This window comes from Mustela nigripes, chromosome 10, assembly GCF_022355385.1.
Source record: "Mustela nigripes isolate SB6536 chromosome 10, MUSNIG.SB6536, whole genome shotgun sequence".
In the NCBI taxonomy this organism is placed as follows: Eukaryota; Metazoa; Chordata; class Mammalia; order Carnivora; family Mustelidae; genus Mustela; species Mustela nigripes.
In genome coordinates, this window is record NC_081566.1 from 60,960,358 (window position 1) to 60,986,182 (window position 25,825).

General features: G+C 44.3%; 2 protein-coding genes across 5 annotated transcripts in view; both read right to left on the minus strand.

Moving 5' to 3' along the window:
• Positions 1 to 465, minus strand: part of UAP1 (UDP-N-acetylglucosamine pyrophosphorylase 1) — a 34,219-nt gene extending 33,754 nt beyond the window's left edge. For all 4 annotated transcript variants that reach the window (XM_059413431.1, XM_059413430.1, XM_059413429.1 and 1 more), the window contains exon 1: positions 237 to 465. In XM_059413431.1, coding sequence (XP_059269414.1) covers positions 237 to 336 — 100 coding nt within the window. In that variant the 5' untranslated portion in view covers positions 337 to 465. The remainder of the gene's footprint in view (positions 1 to 236) is intronic.
• A 1,514-nt stretch (positions 466 to 1,979) lies between these two features.
• UHMK1 (U2AF homology motif kinase 1) overlaps positions 1,980 to 25,825 on the minus strand; it is a 52,682-nt gene continuing 28,836 nt past the window's right edge. Inside the window, exon 8 of the mRNA XM_059413433.1 lies at positions 1,980 to 2,143. Within this exon, the coding sequence (XP_059269416.1) occupies positions 2,108 to 2,143 (36 nt within the window). The 3' untranslated portion in view covers positions 1,980 to 2,107. The remainder of the gene's footprint in view (positions 2,144 to 25,825) is intronic.

Here is a 25,825-nt window from a genome sequence, read left to right on the forward strand (position 1 = left end):
CCGTTCGGGTCCTCCCCAAAGCCCCCGGCCGGCTGGGGCGCCCTCCCCAACGGGGTCTCCGAGCACGGGAAGCGCCTGCGGGGCGCGCGGGGCGGCTCCTCGGCCAGAGCCCGGCTCGGGCGCCGAGCACCAACGTGGCCGTGGGAGCGTGCGCGTGGCGGGACCGGGCCCCGGCGTCCCCTCCGGGCTGGCGGGTGGCGTGGGAAGGAGACACGACTGGGCGGGGAGGCCCTCACCTCCCTCGGCGCGACGGCGACGACGCCCGGCTCCGGCTCCGGCTCCCAGCGCGCGGCCACTCCTTGGCGTCCCGCGCCCGCTCCGAATATATACCCTCATCCGGGGGGCCGGGGCGGCGGGGCGGGCCGCGAGCTGGCCCGGGGACACGGCCCCGGCCACCCCGCCCCTCTCTCGCAGCGACGAGTAGCTGTCCGCGCCGGGAGGAGCCGCCACCGCCCGCCCGGCCACGTCAGCGCCGCGAGCGCCGGCGGCGAGGCGGACGCCGAGGGGCGGGGCGGGGCGCGTCACTTGTTCCCTGGCCCAATGGGGACGGCTCTGGGGGTCCGGTCCGCGGGGGCCCCGCCCCCAGGCGCGCGGCGGCCGGGGAGAGGTGTGCGCGGCGTCAGCTGGGAGGGGTGAGGCCGGCGCGGCTCGCTGGTGGCCGCGGCCCGCCCCTGCGAGCCCTGGCGTCACAGCTGGCCCCGCAAGGTGCCCGCCCAGGCTCCTCGTCGTCCCCGGGCCCAGCGCCCCGTCAACGGAAGCGCACGGCGGATCTGGGCGGGCAGCGGCGTCGTCCGGCCGGCGGATTCCCGACCGGCCGCGCGGAGGGTTGCGACAGGCGGCGGTGCCTGCGCTCCGACCCCGGCGGGGGAGGACCTGGGCCGCCGTCTGACCTTGGGCTGGTGGTTTCGTGTCTGGTTGGCCCGATCTTCAGCTTCATGGCGTTTTTGGTTCCAAGTGCGGGGAGCCAGGCCCGTTTACTTTTGCACAAACAGGCAGGCAAAGAAAGACAAGCAAAGGTTTTAGGTAATGAGAAGCGGGCCAGTGAGAAAGAGCCCAGAGGTCCGTTTTGTGTGACGGTGGTACCGCCTCAGTATTTGACACGAAACTGGTGGTCGGACCGGGTGACCTCCATGGCCCAGGCACGGCCCAGTGTTAATAATTGCTTGTTGCATACTGTCAGTCCTGTTACATGCCTTGTGTGGGTGTGCACGCGCAGGTTAAATCCTCGGTGCGGGCCCGTACAAGCTGGGCTTACGTTTGGATCTGCGTTGGGCTTTGCAATTTTGCAGGAAGTCCAGTATGTTGAAACACCAAAATACACCTAGCTTTAACAAAGCACGTGATATAAAGAATTTCAGGCACTTAGGTGCCTTTCCTCTCCCCTAAATAGAAGAGCCTTTTCATTTACTTAATCGACTGCAAAATCACCCACCACATTAAGTAGCAGAAATAACGTACCCTTGGTAAGTAACGCCGGTAGATTCATATTCAGAATATGAATATGAATGATCCCAGAACTTCACCCACTTATTTGAAAGATTTCTAATGTAGTGGTTAAGAGCAAGGGATCTGAAGACAGAATTCCTGCTTTTCTATTCAGTATGATCCTTGGTAAGTTAATTAACTCATGTATAAGTTTTCTCATCTATAAAATACAAGCAATAATATAAATGCCCTTAGTGTTGTTGTGAGGATGAAGCCAGTTAATACAACAATGTAGAACAATGAAAACTAAAAAATTTTAATTACTGTTATTTGAGTACCTATTCTATGTCCGATGCTCTTCTAGGTCCTGGATTCTTTGACATACTTATCACCATCTGGAAAAAGTACTCATGTTCTAGGAAGCCAAAGCCCAAGTTCCTCCACCAGCCATCTGTTTGCGTCTTGGAAACAGTGATCTCATGAAGGCTCAGGCCTGCTTTACGGAACCTCCTGCCAGGCCAGTTTCTCCTGGTGATCAGATGTGCTTCTGGGAAGGAACCTGTCTGTGTCCTTTTAGAAGTTCATGACCTACCTGAGGCACCCTCCTTCAGACCATGAGAGGAGGATCCCTTTGCTGGAGCCCCGCCTCTCACCAGTTCGCTGTTTGAAAACTCTGGGTGGGTCATTCTTGGTTGTTACTCTTCTGTGTTTCTACTCCCTGACAAAGAAATATATGAGATTTTAGAAAAATTCAAACCAGGAGATGCAGATTCAAAATTAGAGTTCAGCCTTAGAGACTGTGTGTCCGCTGAACTCTTACCCTCAATATTCTCCGTATAAAATGAGGGTAATACCTATTTCAGTGGGTATAGTACAAATTAAATGAAAAAGAATCTTTAAGAGAGTGTCTGGAGTATTAGAGGCATTCCGTAAATCTTACACCAATGAATGAATGAAGAACTGAATATAATTAAAGAGGACTTTAAATATAAAAGGTCACACCAGGGCCCAACACAAGTGTTTCCAATGAACTATTATAAAATCAAATTTTTACTTTTACCATTTGCTAATTTTTTTTATAGTTACCAGGCATAAGAAGGACCTTAATCACATCTTGCCAACTAACATCCAGAAACTTCTTATACTGAAGAAGTATTTCTGTCCTTTAAGGTACTTTTCATACACAGTTGACCCTTGAACATTGAGGTACTTAGGAGCACAGACACCAGACACAGTCAAAAATCCACGTATAACTTTTGACTCCCCAGAAACTTAACTAGTAGCCCACGACTGATCTGAAGCCTTACTGATTACACACACAGTCAATTAACACATATTTGTATGTTACGTGTATTGTAGACTATATTCTTATAATAAAGCTAAAGAAAATGTTACTAAGAAAATCATAAGTGGGGCGCCTGGATGGCTCAGTTAGTTAAGTGTCTGCCTTTGGCTTAAGTCATGGTCCTGGAGTCCTGGGATTGGGTCCCACATAGGGCTCCCTGCTCAGCAGGGAGTCTGTTTCTCCTTCTGACACTCTCCCCTCTCATGATTTCTTTCTCTGTCTCAAATAAATAAATAAAATTTTTAAAAAAATCATAAGTAAGGGAGAATACATTTACACTACTATACTGGATTTATTAAAAAAAAAAGTGTATAAGCAGACCTGTGCAGTTCAGACCTCTGTTGTTCAAGGTTCAACTGTACATAGTCATTCAAGAGACAGTGGCAGAGAGCAAGGCAAGGATGCCCACTCTATCCATGATTATTTAACATCACACTGAAAATATGAGTTAATCCAGTGAGACAGGAGAACTCACAAGAGGCTTCAGAATTTTAAAAAGAGGAAAAAAAGAATTAGAAAATTAGTAGAACTACTTTGGGAAGAGGATATACATGGACAACCCTAGAGAACCAGTGGCAAGACTAACTCAACCTATTGGAATCTATTAGGCTAAATCATAAACTAGGTAAGGTAACCGGCCATAAAATGAACAGACAGAAGTCCATAGTTTTTAATATACACAAACAATAACCAGACAGATGACATGACGGCAGAGAGAATACCATTTTAATAGTAACAAAGAATATTGGATAATTAGGTATAAATCTAACACAAAATGTGTAAAACCTATAGGACAGAAACTGGAAAATATTCCTACCCAAAAGCCACAAAAGATATTTGATCAAATGGGAAAGCACCCTGGTTAAATTATACATTTATAAATTAGACAAGTTAATAAAAATGTTCAGCCTGAGTTCTCATGGAAAAAGAAAGGCGAAAGAAGAGCTAGAAACAGGAAGAAAAGCTACAGTAAGAAGCCCACCTCCCGTATTCAACAGTTGTGTGAAGCCTCCATAAATAAAACCATGAGGTCGTAGCACGTGGACATACTGACTAGTGGAATAGACTAGACAGTCCAAAACAGACCCCAGGACTGCATCATAGAGCAGCACGGCTCAGACCACTGGAGCAAAAAGTCAACATTTCAGTAAATGACACAACTGAGTAGCCACTTGGAAAAAGATAAAACGAGATCCATACTTTATCTCAGCCACAAGAATAAAGTGCAAATACATCAGAAATCTAAACAGAAAGCATGAAACCATACAAGTGCTACAGGAAGGCATGACTACTATACAGCTGCCCCCAAAGAAGAAAAAAAAGACTGATATGGAATAACTTTAAGGATATACTGTTACATGAAGACGACCAAAAAAAAAAAAAAGGAACGTGTCCTACATGAGTATACATAGATGAAAGAAGGAGAAATAAGAAATGTTTATTTTTGTTTATTTGGTTTTGGTTTGGGGTTTGTTGTTGTTTTCTTTTTTCTTTGCAATAGTGCTTTTGCACATCTCCCACCCCAGCATTTGGGCCGTTGTCCTACATTTTGCTTTCACATGTTACGCGTTCTACAACACATTGTAATTCATTTTGCCTAAACAGCTTTTCCAAATTCCTTTTTAGCTGAAGTATAGTTGACATACAATATTATATTAGTTTCAGGCACACAACATAGTTTTGACTCTAGATACACTGCAAAATGCTCACCGCAGTGGGTGTAGTTACTGTCACCTTATAAATTATCACAGTATCACTGACTGCATTCTTATGCTGTACTTTACATCCCTGTGACTGATTTGTTTTGTAACTGGAAGATTGTGCCTCTGAATCCTCTTCACCTATTTATATCTGCCTATTAAAAAAAAAAAAAAGTAAGGATAAAGGAACATCTTCCCTGGCTTGATTTTTGTATTCCAAATTTTCCGTGGATGAACTTACTTATTTTGTAACTTATTTTGTAACCAGAAACCAGTAAGATTGGTTACTGCAGAGGCCAGGTGGGAATCAGGCACTTCTCCATATATAACTTTCTGGATAGTTTTAACATCCAGAACCATGTTAATAATTTACATATGGGAAGGAAAATGAAATGAAATTAACAAAGAGGGAAGTTGAACCCTGACATAGAAAACAAACAGAAGCAAATCAACCTCACTGTATCTTAAGTAACATAACTTCTCTGAAAAGTTTCCCTGGGGAGGGGTGACTGGGTGGCTCAGTCATTAGGCATCTGCCTTCGGCTCGGGTCATGATCCCAAGGTCCTGGGATTGAGCCCCGCATCAGGTTCCCTGCTCAACAGGAAGCCTGCTTCTTCCTCTCCCGTTCCCCCTGCTTGTGTTCCCTCTCTGGCTGTCTCTCTCTCTGTCAAATAAGTAAATAAAATCCTTTTTTAAAAAAATGTTTCCCTGGGGAATGAACCTTAGAAACTTTTGAACACAGTAATTTTGTACAGCTTTATTGACACTGACTTAAACTACAGACATTTAAAGTGTACAATATGATGATTTTTGACATATGAATATATCTGTGAGCAAAGTATTTTAAGCATATGCTCTCAATCTAAAGACAGAAAGAACTGTAAACAAATAGTAAACTCTGTTAGCAGTTTGGATTTTTATAGCAGTATGAGTTAGCAATTCTGACACTATTTTGTGTATAGTGGAGATGAGCAAATGACTAAATATATTGAAGAGAATGATTAGATTAAATTGGAGTGTAAGATTAGATTAGAGAAGGGAATCACAAATATGGAATGGGAGACTAGAATTACCTCTTTAGTGGCAGACTGCAATCAAAGTTATAAATATAAACCCATGTTATTAACGTAAATACAGAGACAGATCTAGATTGTGTGTATACATGATAGAAATGTATATTTGGGGGAAACGCTAGCAATTACTGAATTTGAGGAGAGGGCATATAGAACTTGATAACTGCTTCACAATTTCTCTAAAAGGTTGAAATTATGTAAAAGTTTAAAAGTCCCCAAAATAAAAGTGCAACTAATGATGGAGTTCCTCATTGTCGGTACAAACACAAAGGAAAGTCCTTAAGTCACGGAGCACACAGCTCTGAAGGAAATGATCCAGGGTGTGACAGTCACTAAGTAGTTTGCCTGTCCCATGTCACATGCCCTCTATCAGCCAGGCAGAATGCCACATCACCTGGGAAGCGATACATGCCACAGGCCATGCTGTTTATAGTGGCAGCTGTGTGTCTTTGGGGCACGGATGATGATGGGCAGTGTTCCTCTGATGCCCCACTTTCCAGCTGAAAACAGTACGGCTTAGCTGAATAGGAGAAGAACTTGAGCAGAGCGGAAATTTTCCAGAACCTGTTGATGTTTATATGGATGTCCCTGGGGTCAACCACTCCTTAAAGAACAAACTGGTGTGTGTTCATCATTCGATCAAGAACAAATAGATGTTTGTTTAAAATATGTTTACTGTTCTGTGCCAGTCCTTGTGATAGGTACCAGGGGAATCAAAAGCTAGAATAAAATCTGGAGTACAAAAATGAAGCCGGGGAAGATGTTCCTTTTTCAAGCTAGAGAGCCACAGTGAATGCACAGTTCTAGGATTTCAGAGCTCAGAAGAGGGAGAGAATAAAGGAATGAAGAAATTTTCCTAAAGGATAGGCCAAGAGAGTTTGAGAAAGTGTTGGGAGGTAAGGGCCAGTCTCACTCATTGCAGGAGACCTGGTCCCCAGCCTTGATAATGGGGCATCTGCTAACTGGTTATTTATTTTCCCACTGGCAACACCATCCCCCTCTCTAAATCCTGTTGCCTCCTTCGTGAAAGAAACCAAGGAATTCGTAGTCAAGTAAAGAACTTAGAAGTGAGAGGGGAGCCTGGGTGGCTCATTCATTAAGCATATGCCTTTGGCTTAGATCATGATCCCAGAGCCCTGGGATCTAGCCCCATGTGGGCTCCCTGCTTGGCGGGAAGCCTGCTTCTCCCTCTTCTACTCCCCCTGCTGTGTTCCCTTTCTTGCTGTGTCTCTCTCTGTCAAATGAATAAATAAAATCTTAAAAAAAAAAAAAAAAAAAAAGAACTTAGAAGTTAGATACGTAAGGGTTGGTATTATATAAACTGTGAAATTGAAATCACCAAAAAGGGGGCGCCTGGGTGGCTCAGTGGGTTAAGCCTCTGCCTTCGGCTCAGGTCATGATCTCAGGGTCCTGGGATCGAGCCCCGCATCGGGCTCCCTGCTCAGCGGGGGAGCCTGCTTCTCCCTCTCTCTCTGCCTGCCTCTCTGCCTGCTTGTGATCTCTCTCTCCATCAAATAAATAAAATCTTTAAAAAAAAAAAAAAAAAAGAAATCACCAAAAAAGGAATTATCTACCAAAGGGTAAATATTTTTAGTAGTATATATGATCCCAGCTTGGTTTAAGAAAGTAGATAATACTTTCATTTGATAGATAAGATAGATGATAGACAGACAGACAGATAACAGGTAGATAGAAGCTGTGTGATTTGGAAAAATCACCATAACTCCCTGAACTTCAATATTCTCAGCAACAGAATTGAGATAATGCAGTATGTCTTACTGAGCTGGAAAGAGAATTAAAAGAGAAGGGACCTACCACACAACAGCTATTCAAGAAGGAAAATGGAATAGTCCTCTATTAAAAACACAGAATCCTGTTGGGATTCCAAGAGAGATATTTTAAACAGGCACACAAATTCAAAAATCCAGAAGGACATACAACAGAAGGTCTTATGCTTTGGTCTTTTAGGGACAATGGGACGATAGGAGTTTTTATATTCTTTTGGCTGCTTTTGTCTAAAATTTTCCGCAAATTGCCAAATTTTTTCTAAACTTCTTTTTTTCTAAATTTCTAAAGTGAAAACTACTTGATAATAAGGAAAGTATATATTTCCTTTAATTTCAGAAAAGGAGGTATGCTTTTTAACAACTCAAAGAACCGGCTGGTTTTTCCTGCAGTTGGTGTGGGACGTGGGTGACCGAGGCTGTCCACACTTTCCAAGGCAGTACAAGCAAGAATGACCCACCCGGAGTTTTCAAACAGCCAGCTCGTGGGAGGAGACCTCCAGCAAAGGAATCCCCCGTCATTGTCCTGAATGAGACCGCCTCAGGTAGGTCATTGAACTTTTAGAAGGATGCAGCTTCCTTCCCAGAAGTACATCTGAGAATCGGGCCCAGCAAGGCGTTCCGTGAAGCAGGCCCGAGCCTTCATGAGATCACTGTTTCCAAGACGCAAACAGATGTCTGGTGGAGGATCTTGGGCTTTGGCTTCCAAGGACATGAGTCCTTTTCTCTCAGGAGATCATCCTGACTTAGCTCACCACTCCTCCCATGCCCCAAATTTTCTGTAGCTCAGAGTGTGTTTCAAAACATTGTGAAATAATGAAGACATCCTGTTCCATTTCATATTTTTTTACTGAAAATACAGCCCCTCAAAAACTGACGGCCATTTAGGAAGTCCAAAAATAACCCAGTAAAACGAGCTGGGGAGAAAGTAAACAAGACAGTGTTGGTGAGTAATAATTAGAGCGGTGCCCCGCCTCGGGACTCCACACCGAGCAGGCCTGTGGACTTGAAATGCCATCACAGGGCTAGGGGCTAGAGATCATCTGATCCCTCTCCCTGAATTCACAGATAAGGAAACCGGATCTCCCAAAGTGAAGTGGTTTACCTAAGGACAAAATAGATAGGTGAGAAGCAGAAGCAAGAGGAGAAGTCAGCCATCGATTGCTGTATGACAGTGTAAACAGCTCACCGCCATGACAGGCCATTACGGGTCAAGTATTCAACACCTTCTCTTGGGAGCCCATTTGGCTGGATCTTTCTCCTGCCGGGTCATGCTGTCCCCTGGGGAAATCCCTCAGAAACAGCCTGGAATGGCATCTGACCTACACTGAAACCAGAACGGTAGCATACTTTGTTCCCAACCTGCCTCCCCACCTATGTCCGGATGACCTTGCATACCATGGTTTCTCAGATGTGAATGATTTTTCACCATGTTTTCAGTTCTACTGCCAAGGCCAGTGGGCTGGATTGACTGTATTTTAGGTCTTCTGCTTCTCAGCTCAATATGCAGAACACACACAAAGTCTATCACCAGTCATTCGTGTGGGGGATATCTCCCCTACCTATCGTTTCTTTAGGACTCTACCGGAGATGGAATCTGCTTTATAGTTCCTAGGTAAATAAACACAAGATAACAAGGGGACATCGCCTCTAGGAAATCTCAGGCAAAACAAAAAATTCCTCCACATATTTTTGTTCCGGGCCCCACAACTCCATTTGGCCTGCATTAGTTAATGTTAACAGAAGAAAGACCCCGATATCCCAAAGTCTCTGACAGCACTAAATGGCTTGGCCTCTAAACTGAGTGACAAAAATATGGTCTTAAAACTTACTTAGGTCCATCAGAACTGCTGGGTAATTATATCCTGTGTCCCTCAACAGCCTTCATTGATGCACTGACTTTATTTTTGACAGCTTAGCATACTACTATGAGTATACAAACTATACGAGTATGGACGTGGAAGCCACGAGTGTGAGTTGAGTCCCAGTTCTGCACTTACTTAACCCCCCAGATGAGTTCACTGATGTCTCTGGCCCGTCTCTCTTCCTATCTGCAAAATGGAGATCATAGTAGGACCTACCACTAGTGTTGCTGTGGGGACCAATTTAAAGTGCTTAGAACAGTTTCTGACTCAGAACAAAAGCTCTGTAAGTTTTTGTTTAAAAGAATATGATTTTCTACGTTTGGCTTTCTTGGTATCAGGTATTGGGAACTGAATGGTGTGGCAGAGAGACTCTAAGGGGACACCCACAATTCTTAACTCCTGGATTGAATACCCCCTTCCCCTTGAACATGGGAAGGACCTGTGACTTACTTCTAAGTAACAGAATAAGGAGACGATGATGGATGTCACTCCCGTGAATATGCTCAGGTAATGGGTCCCATAACTAGGTTCCATTAAGACTTTTTGCCAGAAGGCTCACATTCACTCCCTAGCGGGGCCCTAAAAAGACAAACTGCCATGAAGCAAACTGACTATAGACAGGGCCATGTGCAGGGAACTTCAGGCTTCTTCTAGGAGCTGACAGGGGCCTGGAGCCAGCAGAAGTAGAAGCCAACAAACAAATCCCATGAAGTCTACAGTCCTAGAGCACAAGGAAATAAATGCCACTCCAGTCCAGCCTCCAGATGAGCATGCGGCCCAGCCAGCACCTTGGCTGCAGTCCAGTGAGACCCAGAAACAGAAACCCACTCAGCCTTGCCCTGTCTATTTATTGCAGCCTTATGAGAGATGCTGAACCAGAAGCTGAAGAGGTTGAAGAAAACACACAAACATTCTGACAGGTCTCACTTTAAATTCGTAACCATTAGCCAATACTATATACTCTACTCCCCTAGTCCACTCTTGTTGTCTTTCTTCTAAGTGATGGTTTCACACATTTTCTCCCTCAGAACTCTGGGATCACCTCCCCCACACTCGCTCTTGCCAGATATCCTTGCATCTTGTTGCGAGAAAACTGAGAACTTGCCCGAGCTCCCGCCACCCCATCCATTCATCTCCCTCCATCTGTATCCATATTTTTTACTTTATCTCCAAGTATTTGTAATAAACAGTCCACTGTCCCAGCTCTCTACCTATGAGCTCCAGCCCATCTTCTCCTGCCCACCCAAAGGTGTCACTCCAGTACTTGGCTTGCTAAAAGGCATCTCAAAGTTAACATGTTATACTGAATCCTGATCTATTCCTATCATCCCAACCCAACCCACTTGTTACCACTCCTTATCTCTGTTTTTACTCCACGCTCATGGTTTATCAGGCCAGAAACCTTAGACTCATCATTGGCATGTTCTCTCATCCCAGATCCAATCTCTATGCATCCCATGGGCTCTGTCTTCAACATGTACGTAAACTCTTACCTGCTCTCACCATCACTTTCTCTCCTCCTTCTCTAGTCACCATCATCACTTCCCTAGATCGTGCCAGTAGCCTCCCAGGCTTACCCTTCTTCAGGCCATTCTCAATGGAGCAGCCAGAATGATGTCTGGAGTTACATCACTCCTCTGCCTAAAACCTTCAAATGGCTTCTCATTTCAGCTGGAGGAAAATGCACAATCGTCAAACAACCCACAAGGTCCAACAGGGTCACCGACACACACGCTTCTCTCCCTAACTTCTCCCTTTGTGTTCTCCATATCCTGCCCTGCTTCCCCAGACCCCAGCCAGACTGGAGATTAGAATCGGTCCTGAGAGTGGTGGGAAGCTTCTGATGCGTTCCGTAAGCCTCGCTTCTATCTTCTCTGCCTATAATGTGGGACAAAAGACGGAAGATGTCACAACCCGTGCCCCCCGTGGGCATCCGTCTCTTATATCATAAAGTTGTTGTGACGAGCCTTGCTGCCTCCAGCAAGGGCACGAAAGTCCCCTTTGCATAACTGGCATCGCTTGGGACTCCTTTCTTAGTTTCCTTTTTGTGGTGAAAAAAAGATGAAAAGCAGAAAATCCAACCACCAGAAATTTTTAGTATTTTTAGAAACTCTTCTTATCAGACAAGGATTACAAACATTAAAATTCAGAATGAACCAGAGAGAAGGACAGAAGGGAGGGGGGGGGAAGGACGGGAGGAAAGAGGGAGAGAGAGGAAGGAGGGGAGAAAAAGGCAGGGACCAAAGGAAAAGAAAATCCCCCCCCAGGGTGTGCCATAAAAACCAGTTCCTACCCACAGTTATGGTTTCTAAGTACTTTTCTGAACTATCGCCACCTGGACGCTGCCCAGGTGACTGGGAGGAGCAGAACCTTCTCAGAAGTGATTTCGTGTAGCTCATCATTCCCTGCCCTAACCGAGCTCACTTCTCACCCGCGAGTTTCCGAACAGACATCCTGGAGTCTGCTTACGAACCCACCACGACTTCTCTGGGTTTTCATGCGACTTACTTCTGACTAGACTTGTCTTGGCCATAAGGCTGCTGTTAAAAGAGATTCCGGTTCTTCTCTGGAGGGGAAAAGAATAACTTCAGCTGCGCTGTATTTTCAGCAGTTATCTTGAATAAGTGATCAAATATGAACGGGGCGAATGGGGCACCCGGGAATAGACTAAATCCTTTGGGGGCGCCCGGCTGGCTCAGCCAGTGCAGCACACAACTCTTGATCTCACGGTTGTGAGTTCAAGCCCTACGTTGGAGGGAGAGATTACTTAAAAATTAAAATTAAAAAAATTTTTTAATTTAAATTAAAATTTTTTTAATTTAAATTTTAAAAAACCAATAGAACAAATCTTTTTTTAAAAGATTTTATTTATTTATTTGATAGACAGACATCACAAGTGGGCAGAGAGGCAGGCAGAGAGAGAGAGAGGGGGAAGCAGGCTCCCCGCTGAGCAGAAAGCCCGAACTGGGGCTTGATCTCAGGACCCTGGGATCATGACCTGAGCAGAAGGCAGAGGCCTTAAACCACTGAGCCACCCAGATGCCCCAGAACAAATCATTTTGATTGAAGTGAACATACAAACTCTTCCACTTCTAAGAATCCCTGATTAAATTACATGATGATGCAATTCCACTGATATCCCTTTGAGCTTTTTAAAAATTGGTTTGGGAACACCTGGGTGGCACAGTAGGTTGAGCATCTGACTCTTGGTTTCAGCTCAGATCCTGATCTCAGGGTCGTGGGATCAGCGGGCTCTACCCTCAGCATGGAGTCCGCTTGAGAATCTCTTCCTCCCCTTCTGCCCCTCCCCCCATGAACAAACAGAACACATATTGTTGTGTCCTTTTGTTTACATATTTGGTGCCGAATGTACTATCCTGTTGATATTACGTTTTCTTAGGTTCTAGTACCTCTATTTTTAATTTTTTTTTAAAGATTTTATTTATTTATTTGACAAAGATCACAAGTAGGCAGAAAGGCAGGCAGAGAGAGAGGAGGAAGCAGGTTCTCTGCTGAGCAGAGAGCCCAATGTGGGACTCGATCCCAGGACTCTGGGATCATGACCTCAGCCGAAGGCAGAGACTTTAACCCAATGAGCCACCCAGGCGCCCAAGTACCTCTATTTTTTAAAGCTGTGATACTTTGCTTAGAAGTCATCTTTTATTAAATAACAGTTTAAAGATTATTTGTTGTTAGCCACAAAAGACAACAGTTGTAGGCCACGCTTTAGTACACAGAAAGAGTGATTTGCTGAAAAGTAATTTAAAGTTATGAAAATATAAATGGAACTTTCCAAACAGCAGTTGGTGATTCACCTGATTATAAATGGTTTGGATAATTTTTAGGATGAAGAAAGCAAGCATCAAATTAACCAGCAGTGTGAAATATTTCCAGTTATGCGCTTGGAAGTTTTCTGACCACAAAAATTAAGAAACTTTTCTCATAATCATTTCGCCTATTTTTTCCATCACCCATTGTCTTCATAATTAATCCAATAAAAGTGCCTACGAATTATGTCCTAAACATGATTTATTGTTCCAAGATGGGCAGATTTCCAAAATTTCAATATTAAATATATTGGTAACATTTGATATACACAGCAAAGTACATTTTGGACAAATTTCACCCGAAATTTGCTTAAATAATGTATGCAAATCCTTTAGTAATTTATAAACTAAACTATAGATAAATTTCCACTATTTCTTAGAAGATTGGAAATACTAAGTGACTTTTGCCCGGTGCTCTTCATTTTCCCTGTGGATTCTCTGGTTTGCTGCCCCCGCCTCTCAGCCTGCAGTACACCCTTTATGATTTCTTGAAGCCAGCCAGCTAGCAACGATGTCTCTAAGACTTTCTTAGTCTGTGGATATTTTTAATGTGCCTTCATTTTTCAAGGCCTAGTTCTCCTGCCTATGAAGACCACCCATTTATTTCTGAGCAAATTTGCTGATTCTATAGACCGCGCCATTGGATCTTGCTTTCCTCCTAGATCAACGCAGCTCCCTCCAGCAGTGAATCTGCCTGTGCTCCCAGCCAGCCCCACCTCCGTGACGTTGTCACACCAGTGGGGCTGGGAGAGGCATCCCCGTGCAAGAACACTGAGTTGTTCACTGTGTGTGCAGAAGTTCAAGGTCAGCAGTCTCAAAGACACAGCTTCTTAATTTGCTGTCTGTGATCTTTTAACAGAGCCCTTGAAATCATTGTTTTTTCAACATTTTTGCCCAGTTTTATAGTTGTTTTCTGAGGGAGAGGATTTGCTTCCAGAAGGGCTGCTCTCAGATTTATATAGAACAGACTCTCCAAGGGTTGAATCTTAGAACAGTCCTTGATTTATAATTTTGGCAGCTTGGGGCAGCAGTAGTGATGGTCCTATCTTATCAAAGAAGCTTATTGCCTTAGATGGTCTCATCGTTACTTAATCTTTCCTGCTGGAAGTGTAGCCGGTTCCTTTTTTATCAGAGATAATAGGGGACTCAAATTTACTGAGCACATACAAGGTTACTGACCGCATACATTCTCGCATATATGATTTCTCTCTAAAAATAATGATTTAATGCTTTTTATGACGATAAATGCAACATGTACTTGTTTTCGAAAATTTGACAAATACAGAAAAGATTCCCTTTTCCAGAAGTATCTTATAATGCCACCTAGAGAAAGACGTACTAATACTGTAGTCTACTTCCCTTGGCCTCCCCACCCCCAAGTGTGTGTGTGTCCATGTTGCTGTGAGATTAGCTGTAGAAGGTGAGAAATAAATTTCCTACTCCTCTCCCTGCAAGATCACTGCCCCCTCCTTAGGAGATGTATCTAGAAAAAAGTTGCCACAGCCAGTGTCAAAGAACTTACATCCTGTGTTCTCTTCCAGGAGTTTCACGGTTTCAGGAGTCACGGGTCTTTCATCCATTTTGTAATTCATTGTTGTGTGTGGTGTAAGAAAGTGGTCCCGCTTCATCCCTTTGCACATAGCTGTCCAGTTTTCCCCAACACCATTCCTTGAAGAGATGGCCTTTTCCCCATTGCATATATTTGCCTCCTCTGTTGAAGAGTAATTGACCATATAATCATGGGTTTATTTCTGGGCTCTTTTCTGTTCCACTGATCTATGTATCTATATTTTTATGCCAGTACCTTGATGTTTTGATTTCTATAGCTTTGTAATATGACTTGAAGTCTGGAACTGTGATGTCTCCAGCTTTGCTCTTCTTTTTCAAGATTGCTTTGGCTGTTGGGGGTCTTCGGTGGTTCCATACAATTATTGCAATTGTTTGCTCAAGCAAAAATGCCATTGGGATTTTGATATATATTAAATGTGTAGATTGCTTTGGGTAGTGTAGATGTTTTAACAATGTTTGTTCTTCCAAGCCAAGAACATGGAATGTCTTTCCATTTCCTTGTGTCCTCTAATTTCTTTGGTCAATGTTTTGCAGTTTTCAGAGTACAGGCCTTTCACCTCTTTGGTTAGGCTTGTTCCTAGCTATCTAATTATTTTTGGTGCAATTGTAAATGGAAAGAAAACAATGAACAAAACTAAAAGATAGCCTACTGAACAGAGAAGGTATTGGCAAATGACATAGCCAATAAAGGGTTAGCATCCAAAGTATACAAGGAACTTATAAAACTCAGCACCCAAAAAACAAATAATCTGATTAAAGATGGGCAGAAGACATGAACAGACATTTCTTCAAAGAAGACATACTACTGGCCAACAGACACATGAAAAAATACTCAACATCACTCAGCATCCGGGAAATACAAAGCAAATCTACAATGAGATACCACCTTACACAAGGCAGAATGGCTAAGATCAAAAACACAAGAAACAACAAGGATTGGCGAGGATGAAGGGAACCCTCGTGCACTGTTGGCGGGGATGCAAACCAGTGCAGCCACTCTGGAAAACAGTATGGAGGTTCCTCAAAATGTTAAAAAAGAAAACTGCTCTAAGATCCAGCAATCTCATTACTGGGTATTTACCCAAAGAATATAAGAGCACTAACTCAAAAGGATACATACACCCCTATACTTATAGCAGCATTATTTACAATAGCCAAGATATGGAAGCGGTTCAACTGTCCACCACTTGATGAATGGATAAAGAAGATGTGATGTGTATACACAATGGACTATTACTCAGCCGTCAAAAAGAATGATATTTGCTATTGGTAATGACATGGATGGAGCTAGAGAGTATAATGCTAAGCAAAATATGTAAGAGAAAGACAAATACCACACGATTTCACTCATATGTGGAATTTAAGAAACAAAACAGACAAGCAAAGGGGTAAAAGACACAAACCAAGAAACAAACTCTTACCTAGAGAGAATGGAGAGGGGTAGAACAGGCGATGGGGATGAAGAAATGCACTTGTGATGAGCACCAGTGATGTGGGAAAGTGCTGAGTCACTATATTGTATACCTGAGGCTAATATTACACTGTATGTTAGCTGGAATTAGAATAAAATTTTAAAAATGAAAAGATCGGGGCGCCTGGGTAGCTCAGTGGGTTGGGCCTCTGCCTTCAGCTCAGGTCATGATCTCACGATCCTGGGATCATGCCCCACATCCAGCTCTCTGCTCAGCAGGGAGCCTGCTTCCCCCTCCCGACCCCCCCCACCACCTGCCTACTTGCGATCTCTCTCTCTCTGTGTCAAATAAATAAAATCTTAAAAAAAAAAAAAAGAAGAAGAAGAAAAGATCATGGCCTTCTTCGAAGATTCTGAGGCTTGTAAAATACTGTTCTCATCCCAGCTGCCACGCCGCCCTTGAGCTCTACAACATCCATTTTGGTGACACAAAGTCGAAGCAAAGATTCCACTCTCTCAGGACAAACCAAACGTTTAGCTCCAACAAAGTGCATTATTCTCTATACCTAAAATGTATTGTCATTGTCAATACATGTTTTAGCCTCTAAGAAATTTTTTTACTATAAATATGAATTGAGCTGCTTTGCTCTTAAGAACTATTGTTGACACCATCAGGAGAAAGCGTGGCCTAGAGAAGAAAAGAATTTCAATCTGAGCTGGTGCTTCCCTTTCTTTTTAGGAAACAAAAAGTAATTTACAACCAGGCGCAGGAAAAAGCAAATGCTTCAAGAACCAAGGTGGGTTATTCAGAAGAAGCAGCTGGATCAGCAATCTTGAAGGTCTGGCTCAGTTTTCTCACTTTAGACATAAGGTTCCCAAGCCAAAGAGGGTGGGCTGCTCTTGGTTCGTTAGTATGGCGCTCATCCTCTAGGTGAGGTCAGCGGGAAATCGTTGGCTGCTCTCACCAGGAGGGGAAGCTGAATAGAAAACAAACATCCCTGCCTCCCCGCCACCCACACCCCAGAAAGGAGAGCTGGTTCCTCTTCCCCAGGAGCGGACCCTGACTGAGTGCTAGAGGGCCATCGCTTGCATCTGGCCCAAGCCTGAGGGGTTCTCCTTAAATGCTGAGGACAGGACCGAGAAGAAAAAGTTCCTCCTCCAGGAGGTGGGACGGGATTTCCCCAGAGAACAGGAGCCTAGTGGGCACTCAGCTGAGAGACTCTGAAGGCGGGCCTCGAGGAGAAGAGTGGCTGCGGGAGCGGGGAGAAGGTGCATGTGAAGCCCTAGGTTGCTCAGTGCGTGGACTCTGGGGAGGTTCTGCTCCGGAGTCCATCCCAGGGAAGGGAGAAGGCTAAGAGCACGTGGGGACTATGCCAGGGTTAAACACTATATCAGAGGGACCCAATATGCAGCCCAACTGTACTGAGGCTTTTTAACCACCGGAAGTAACATATTTTTATTATCCCAATAAAATCAGCCCAAAGGCAGAAAGCCAGGTGACCGCCTGACGCTGTCTACCTAAGGAACACATTCTTGAGTCCACGGAGACATTCAGCTCCTTACTTCCACACTCTAATCGGTGAGTATCTCTACACAGCCCAAAGGCCCATTAAACTGCTTCCCCAGAGAAAAGACGAATTCTAAGGAGAGCTGTAAAGGGCAGCTTAAAAGACTGTTGACACTTTCACAACCTGCGATGGCCACTGAAAAGCTCTTTCAAAACTATCTGTTCAGGGCTTCTACCTAGGATCTTAATGATCCCATCTAGAATATATACCTTTTAAATTCAATGGCGATGATCCTAGCATCGTGAGATCAAGTCCCGCACCGGCTCCTTGCTCAGCAGGGAGCCTGCTTCTCTCCCTCTGCCTGCGGCTCCCCCTGCTCGGGCATCCTCTCCCGTTCATTCTCTCTCTCGTGCTCTCTCTCTCAAATAAATACAATTTAAAAAAATAATAATAAATTCAGAGGTGATTTTAGATAGGAAATGTCCAAACACGAAATGGAATTTTCATATAGGATACACGTTCCCTGGCTAGAAAGCGGAGGCTTATGCTGTCCCTCGGGCTCAGGCCGGACTTGGGGCCAGGCTGCTAACTCGACGCGACCAGGGAAACCTGCTCTCTGCTACAGAGGGTCTTTGAGCGGCCGTCAGATTGTTCTGACAGAGCTAATAGTCACTGGGCTTACCCTTTAGAGAGAACTTTATTTTTCCAACAAAAGGCTGTGGTTTCAAGTTGCTAAGGAACTCTGGAAGGGCTGAGCATGGAGGGGTGTGAGAACAGTGAGAAGCCTGGGAACCCAGACAACCAGAAGGTTGAGACCCGTCACAGTTGGATCCAATTCATGTCTGTCATTACTCACTTCTTGTTTTCCCTTGAAAACTGAAAAATTAATGTCCCAGATCATGTTCCTGGAACTCCAAAGAAATATCATGAGTAATGAGTAAATGTGACTTTTACCCAAGAAAGGTTGTCTATCTATGTAGAGCGTGTGGACGTGGGTTACACACAGGAAATTACTGTTTCATTAAAGGCAATTGTGAAAAGTAGAACTAAAGAGAGACTTAAGGTTTGAAATTCTGGCCACACTGGGATGGACTAACGGAGGCCACGGCATTTCACTGCTGACATATTAACCAACTTCGGAAACAACTGGCCCCCACAGGCCCACACCGGCACCAACAGTAAAATATCCTTTGTAAATTAGTCATCCGCCAACTTACTGAGTTTCTCCTCCTAAAGTAATAATTCTCTTTCACCTACTCACACAGCTGTAAGCTATAAGCAAATGAAGGGCTCATTATCTTGGAAGGAAAAGGTATTATTAAGATTCCAAACCAAAATCTTGTCCACATCCATACTTAAACCTGACAGTGAAATTGTATTAATGAGGTTAACTTTAATATATATTAATTTTTATATGAAGTAAAAATTTGATGGCTGCAATATTTATTTTTGCCCAAAATATCAAAGAGAAAAAATGTACAATTTAGAGGCACTTGGGTAGCTCAACTGCTTGAGCATCTGACTCTTGATTTCGGACTCTGCTTGGGATTATCTCCCTCTGCCCCTCCCCATGTCCACTCCCTTCAAATAAATAAATAAAAATTTAAAATATATATATATATATTTTTTAAGATTTTATTTATTTATTTGACAGAGAGAAATCACAAGTAGATGGAGAGGCAGACAGAGAGAGAGAGGGAGGAGGAAGCAGGCTCCCCGCTGAGCAGAGAGCCCGATGCGGGACTCGATCCCAGGACCCTGAGACCATGACCTGAGCCGAAGGCAGCGGCCTAACCCACTGAGCCACCCAGGCGCCCTATATATATATTTTTAAAGATTTTATTTTTATTTATTTGACAGAGAGAGAGAGAGAGATCACAAGCAGGCAGAGAGGCAGGCGTGGAGCGGGGCAGAAGGGGAGCAGGCTCCCTGCTGAGCAGAGAGCCCGATGTGGGGCTCCATCCCAGGATCCTGAAATCATGACCCGAGCTGAAGGCAGAGGCTTAAATCACTGAGCCACCCAGGTGCCCCTTAAAAATATATAGAGAGAGATTTTATATTAATCATTCTTTGACAGACTTGAGAACTTAATGAAAAGAATAAAAACAATGGTGCACATGGGGGGCTCAGTCGGTTGAGCATTTAACTCTTGGTCTCGGCTCTGGTCATGATCTGAGGGATTGAGCCCCGAGTCGGGCTCCGTGCTAGGCGTGCAGCCTGCTGAAGATTCCCTCTCCCCCTCTCCCTCCCCCTCTGCCCCCCCCCCCCACTTCTCAAGTGTGCGTGCACTCTCTTGCTCTCTCTCAAAAAAGAAAAAAAAAGTTATCTAGCACCAAAGCACCAATCTCCAAGTTCTCTTCCTTGGCTTCAATCTGCAAGTCAGATGCTGAGGTCCTTGAGGGAAATGCTGCAATGATAAGAGAGTGTTCGACAAGCCGGGAGCCATCTCTGATTGGAGGGGTCGAGGGGGAATGCTTAGTCCCCGCTCCTGGCTCCTGATATTCTGTGCAGAAGGAGCCCCCTTCATCCCGTCTTGCTGTTGCTCCCCCCTCACTCATTTCCAGAGGAACGGGAGCAAGCTGACGGGTCCGTCTGGGCGCAAGGACCAGGCATGCACAGCTCTGGTTTCTGCAGACACCAGCCATTTGGTAAGGTCGGTGCTCTGCACCCGCAGGAGGAGGCTGCCACTGCCTGTTAAGTCTGTCCAAGGGTCTGGTGCAACATTAGGAAGCTTGTGGGAGCTGTGCACCTAAACTATGTTCTCCAGCTGTCAGCCGACAGCGACTATTTGAGCTCCATTGGCCTGATGACTTCATATTGATAAGTTGGCTCAGAAGAAAGGGGTGATTTTTTTTTTTTTTACACTCCCTCATGCTCTGGCAGAAATAATCATAGCATTCCTATGAGAACATGTCCTTTTAGCTATAAGATAAACAAGACAGAGTCACCGCTCTTAGAATGGGAAAAAACCGAGGAAGGTTATTTAGTGTGAAGAAATGCTAAGGGTGGTGAGCCCAAGAATCATCGGGGCATGAAGGGTGGAGAAGTTGACTCAGCCCATGTTGACAAAGACAGTGGAACACAGGCTGATTCTGGAAGGATGAGCAGTTGTTGGCCAAGCGGTGATGCACAGAATTGGAGGGTGCGCTCTGGGCGGACACCATAACGCTGGCCCTAACACCCGGGGGAGAGCTGGGGAGCGGAGAAGAGTTGGGCAAACATGGGAAGTAACTGGAATGCCTGTTAAAAACACCAGTGACTGGGCTCTACCACAGATGTACCGGTCCAGAAGGAGCAACCTGGGAATGTGTATTTTTAATCAGAATCCCCGTTTTTGATCAAGAAAGTTTAGGAACCGCTGCCTTAATCTGGGGAGCCATTGAAGGGCTTCAAGAGTTGGGGGAATCTGATCAGAACAGGGTTTTTACCTCTGTTAGGATGATGGAGCATGAAGGCAGGAAGATCGCTGTAATAGATTCCACAAGAGACTATGAGGGTCCCAAAATGCTACTGACAATGGGTATGAAGTTCAATGACAAAATGTAAGAGATACTAAAGGTGTTAGAGGGGCAGGACTTAACTGACTGCGTGTTGAGGGTGAGGGAGAAGACCTAGAGGTCTCCGGCGTTTCTGATGCAGGTCAATAGGGGGATGCGCTATTCCCGGGAGACAGAATACGGTTAGAGATCTCCTTAGCTTATGAGCAACTGGCCGTTCTGTAAGCACTGGCCCCTCTCCGAAGGAAGTGTCCACAACAGTCTTTGCAGAGTGTAGTTCAATATTTGATCATATCTTACTGATCTAGAACCCTGTGCCACTTAACACACTGTCTTCTGGTCATCTGTGACTGGGCTTACCGAAAGCCAGCATTGTTAAATGTGGCTGGAATTTTAACTGAGTATGGGCAGTCACATCCCATCAGTGGCTGGAGAAGCAGAGGGAAGACTGTCATAGTTCTAGTACCAGCAGGAGGAGGAGGAGAAGGAGAATAAAGCAGGCACCTCCTCAGAGCAGACAGGAAGAAATCAGTCAGGGAAAGCACTGGCACCTTCCCAGTTCCTGCGTCCTACCTGTGTGACACTGGGCAGCGCTGCACTCTTGGACGCCATCAACTCAACTTTGGCCTTATAAAAATGCTTCTGGGTTTTGTTCTGTTCAGCTCCGCTAGTACTGCTTTGCTATTTGCAATATAGGCATAAAGACAGCCACATTGGGTTGGGGACACAGGGAGATTCTCGGTATCCATGGGACATTCAAATGGACTCATCTAATAAGATGTTTGACATGTGAGTTTGGTGCACAAAAAAAAAAAAAAAGAGGATGAGTGGTTGGGATGAAATAAATATCTGCTTGTGTTTGGCATAAAAGTTGAGGCTGAATAAGAATGGCTGTGGTCATCTAGATAGATCATGAGGAAAGAGATAAAAAATATAAGTTATCTAGCACCCCTGGGTGGGTCAGTTGGTTAAGTGTCTGCCTTCAGCTCAGGTCGTGATCCTGGGATCCTGGGATCCAGCCCCGCATGGGGCTCCCTGCTTAGCGGGAAGCCTGCTTCTCCCTCTCCCACTCCCCCTGCTTTTGTTCCCTCTCTCCCTTGTCTCTCTCTGTCAAATAAATAAACAAAATCTTTTAAAAGAAGAAAAAAATATATATAAACTATCTAGACACTAAAGTGACTGTAGAGGAAAGTTAAAGCCTTGTTATTTCTGAGGGAATAGAAATAATCCTTTGGGTGTTGTGGCTAAAAACAGAACTTTTCATAACTCTTAGAATTATTAAGTATAATTAAGGTCTATTAACATTATAATTAATCTAATAATACTAGAAGTAATGAGTAATGACAGACATTATTAGAGAGAAACCTCCACACGGAATTTCACAAAAAAGTATTATCCCAGAAGAATACCCCTGCTCAGGCCTTCCATTTCCGTCCAGGAAAAATCAACAAACTTGGACAACTTCGATGACCCCATCACCCCCTACACAGAATGCAGACATTCAGGATGTAACACAACTGACTTTGCTGAAGAAACTGGGAAAGATTTCTTAGTTCAACTACAAATGGGACCAGAACGCCTCAGTGAGTCAAAAACTTGACCGCACCTCATAAATCAGCGATGGCCCTGGGATTTCTGTCTGGGACGATTTCCAAACATGTGTTAAGTATTATTTGTCACATAACTTTGTGCAATAAAAAGTTTATTTTTTTGTTAAGTGATCACTAGGACATTTGTCAATTATGATGGTTCTTTGGATCCTACTGCTCCTTCCTTTTCCTCTTAAGAGTCACACATTCCAATTGGAATATTTTTTGGAAATTTTGGGCCCTAAAACACATGCCATTCCTCTGCCCCCAGATCCATATGTAGTGACACAGTAAACAGACGGGAAGGGGGCACCTGGCTGGCTCAGTTGGTGGAGCCTGCAACTCTTCATCTCAGAGTTGTGAGTTCAAGCCCCACATTAGGTGTAGAGATTACTTAAAAATTGAAAAAAAAAATCTTGAAAAGAAAGAAGACAGGAAGGAGGAACGCCTGAGTCACTCAATGGGTTGAGCCACTGCCTTCGGCTCAGGTCATGATCCTGTGTCCTGGGATTGAGTCCCGCATTGGACTCCTTGCTCAGTGGGGAGCCTGCTTCTCTCTCTGCCTCTGCCTGCCACTCTGCCTACTTGTGCATGCTCTCGCTCTCTGACAAATAAATAAACAAATGAAATATTAAAAAAAAAAAAAGACAGGAAGAAGACATACTCTATTTTTTTCGAAATTTTCTTTGAGCATGGAACTTAAAAAATATAATTAGAACAGAATCTTAAATCTATCATGGGTCTATACATCATTAGCAATTAACATTAAATTTTTGAGGTACAGTCTTGGAGAGAGTTGGTTAATGTTCTGTATATTTATTATTTTGTCAGGCATGTTCAGGTACTCAGTAACCATAATTCTGCTTTCTTCTTCCAATGTAACCGAGGAACACAAACAACGACACATACATTCCACTCAGTATTATTTCCCCTAAGCAAACAGACTTTTTTTTTTTTTTAAAGATTTTATTTATTTATTTGACAGAGAGAGAGATCACAAGTAGGCAGAGAGAGGCAGAGAGAGGAAGGGAAGCAGGCTCCCCGCTGAGCAGAGAGCCCGATGCGGGGCTCGATTCCAGGACTCTGGGATCATGACCCGAGCCGAAGGCAGAGGCTTTAACCCACTGAGCCACCCAGGTGCCCGGAAACACTTTTAAAGAAGTGTTAGCATTTATTAAATTGCAAGACTTGGGACAAATTTAGTTATACAATCCAAACCAGTTTTCCTCAAAGTGCTCTGCAGAACATGAACATCCCACAAATTTTAAACATACATTGTAGGGACACCTGGTGGCTCAGTCGATTGGGCATCCGACACTTGGTTTCAGCTCAGGTCGCAACCTCAGGGTCATGAGATCAAGCCCCACATCAGGCTCAGCACTCGGCGTGGCGTCTGCTTGTCCCTCCCCCACTGCTCCTCCCTCACCCGCCCGCTAGTGCGCACTCTCTCTCTCTCAAAACGGTAAATAAAATCTTTAAAAAAATAGACCTTAAATACCAAAGAGTATTGACTGGGTCCTAGGTGGGGGACGGGGGAAAGGTTATGAAAGACATTGAGACAGTGGAGAAAAACTGGATATGGGCAGTACACTGGGAACTTCCGTATCAACACCAAATTTCGAGGGTGTGCTAAGGATCGCGGTTACAGACAGCAATGTCTATTTGTCTATTCGCAGAAAAAGCATTCTGGAGTCCCTCGGGGTCGAATGTCATCATACTTGCAACTTTCAGATTGTTCAGAAAATAGGTTACGTTTATCTACAGTTATAAATGGAGACAAGCAAGAGGTAAATCATGCAGCCAAACGCTAACGACAGGTGAGTCTGGGTGAAGGGTCTGCAGAGACCAGCTCTGCTCTCCGTCCAGATCTTTGTCTTCTGCACAAGACTGCTCCGAGGAACCCAGAAGAAAGCCTGCAGTGCCTCCAGCTTATTCAACACACGATGTTGTCATCCTACCCTGCTCCCCGAAGCTGCTCCTGATACCATGCGGCATCCGGGAGCTCCAAGAATAGTTTGGAAAATGTTGAACTAAACCCAGGAAGCCCTTCTCTGGTGTTGGCTTGTTCAATTCCTGCTTCCCTGATCTTGGGCTTTCATTCTTAAAGATGAACCTTCACAGGCTTGATCCTTGCTCAAAAGACACTTAAACACATTTGTTTGTTTTTTTTAAAGATTTTATTTATTTGACAGAGAGAGATCACAAGTAGGCAGAGAGAGAAGAAGGGAAGCAGGCTCCACGCTGAGCAGAGAGCCCGTTGTGGAGCTCGATCCCAAGACCCTGAGATCATGACCTGAGCCGAAGGCAGCGGCTTTAACCCACTGAGCCACCCAGGTGCCCCTTAAACACGTTTTTAAAATGCACTTAAACATATGGCTTGCCTTTTTCAGCAACACCAGAAAGTATTAGGCATATTGGGCTTCCAAGAAGCTCTCTCTGGCCATGTCTGTCCAGTCAGTTGATCAAATGTGTTAGCAACCTTTGTAAATTGCCCATTTTTACCTAAAACAGTTACTTTTTTTTTTCCTTAAGATTTTATTTATCTAAAGAAAAAAAAAAAAAGATTTTGGGACACCCAGGTGGCTCAGTCATTAAGCATCTGCTTCAGCTCAGGTCATGATCTCAGGGTCCTGGAATCCAGCCCTGCATTGGGCTCTCTGCTCAGCAGAAAGCCTGCTTCTCCCTCTCCCACTCCCCCTGCTTGTGTTCCCTCTCTTGCTGTGTCAGTCTCTGTCAGATAAATAAATAAAATCTTATAAATAAATAAATAAACAAATAAATAAAAGGTTTCATTTATTTGAGAGAGATTTCGACGTGGGGCTATTCTGCAATTTTTAAAAAATTAAAAAAAAATTTTTTTATAAACATATAATGTATTTTTAGCCCCATGGGTACAGGTCTGTGAATCGCCAGATTTATACACTTCACAGCACTCACCATAGCACATACCCTCCCCAATGTCCATAACCCCACCACCCCCTTCCAATCCCCCTCCCCCCAGCAACCCTCAGTTTGTTTTGTGAGATTAAGAGTCTCTTATGGTTTGTCTCCCTCCTGATCCCATCTTGTTTCATTTATCTTTTTCCTACCCCCGAAACCCCCCACGTTGCATCTCCACTTCCTCATATCAGGGAGATCATATGATAGTTGTCTTTCTCCAATTGATTTATTTAGCTAAGCATGGTACCCTCTAGTTCCAACCACGTCATTGCAAATGGCAAGATTTCATTT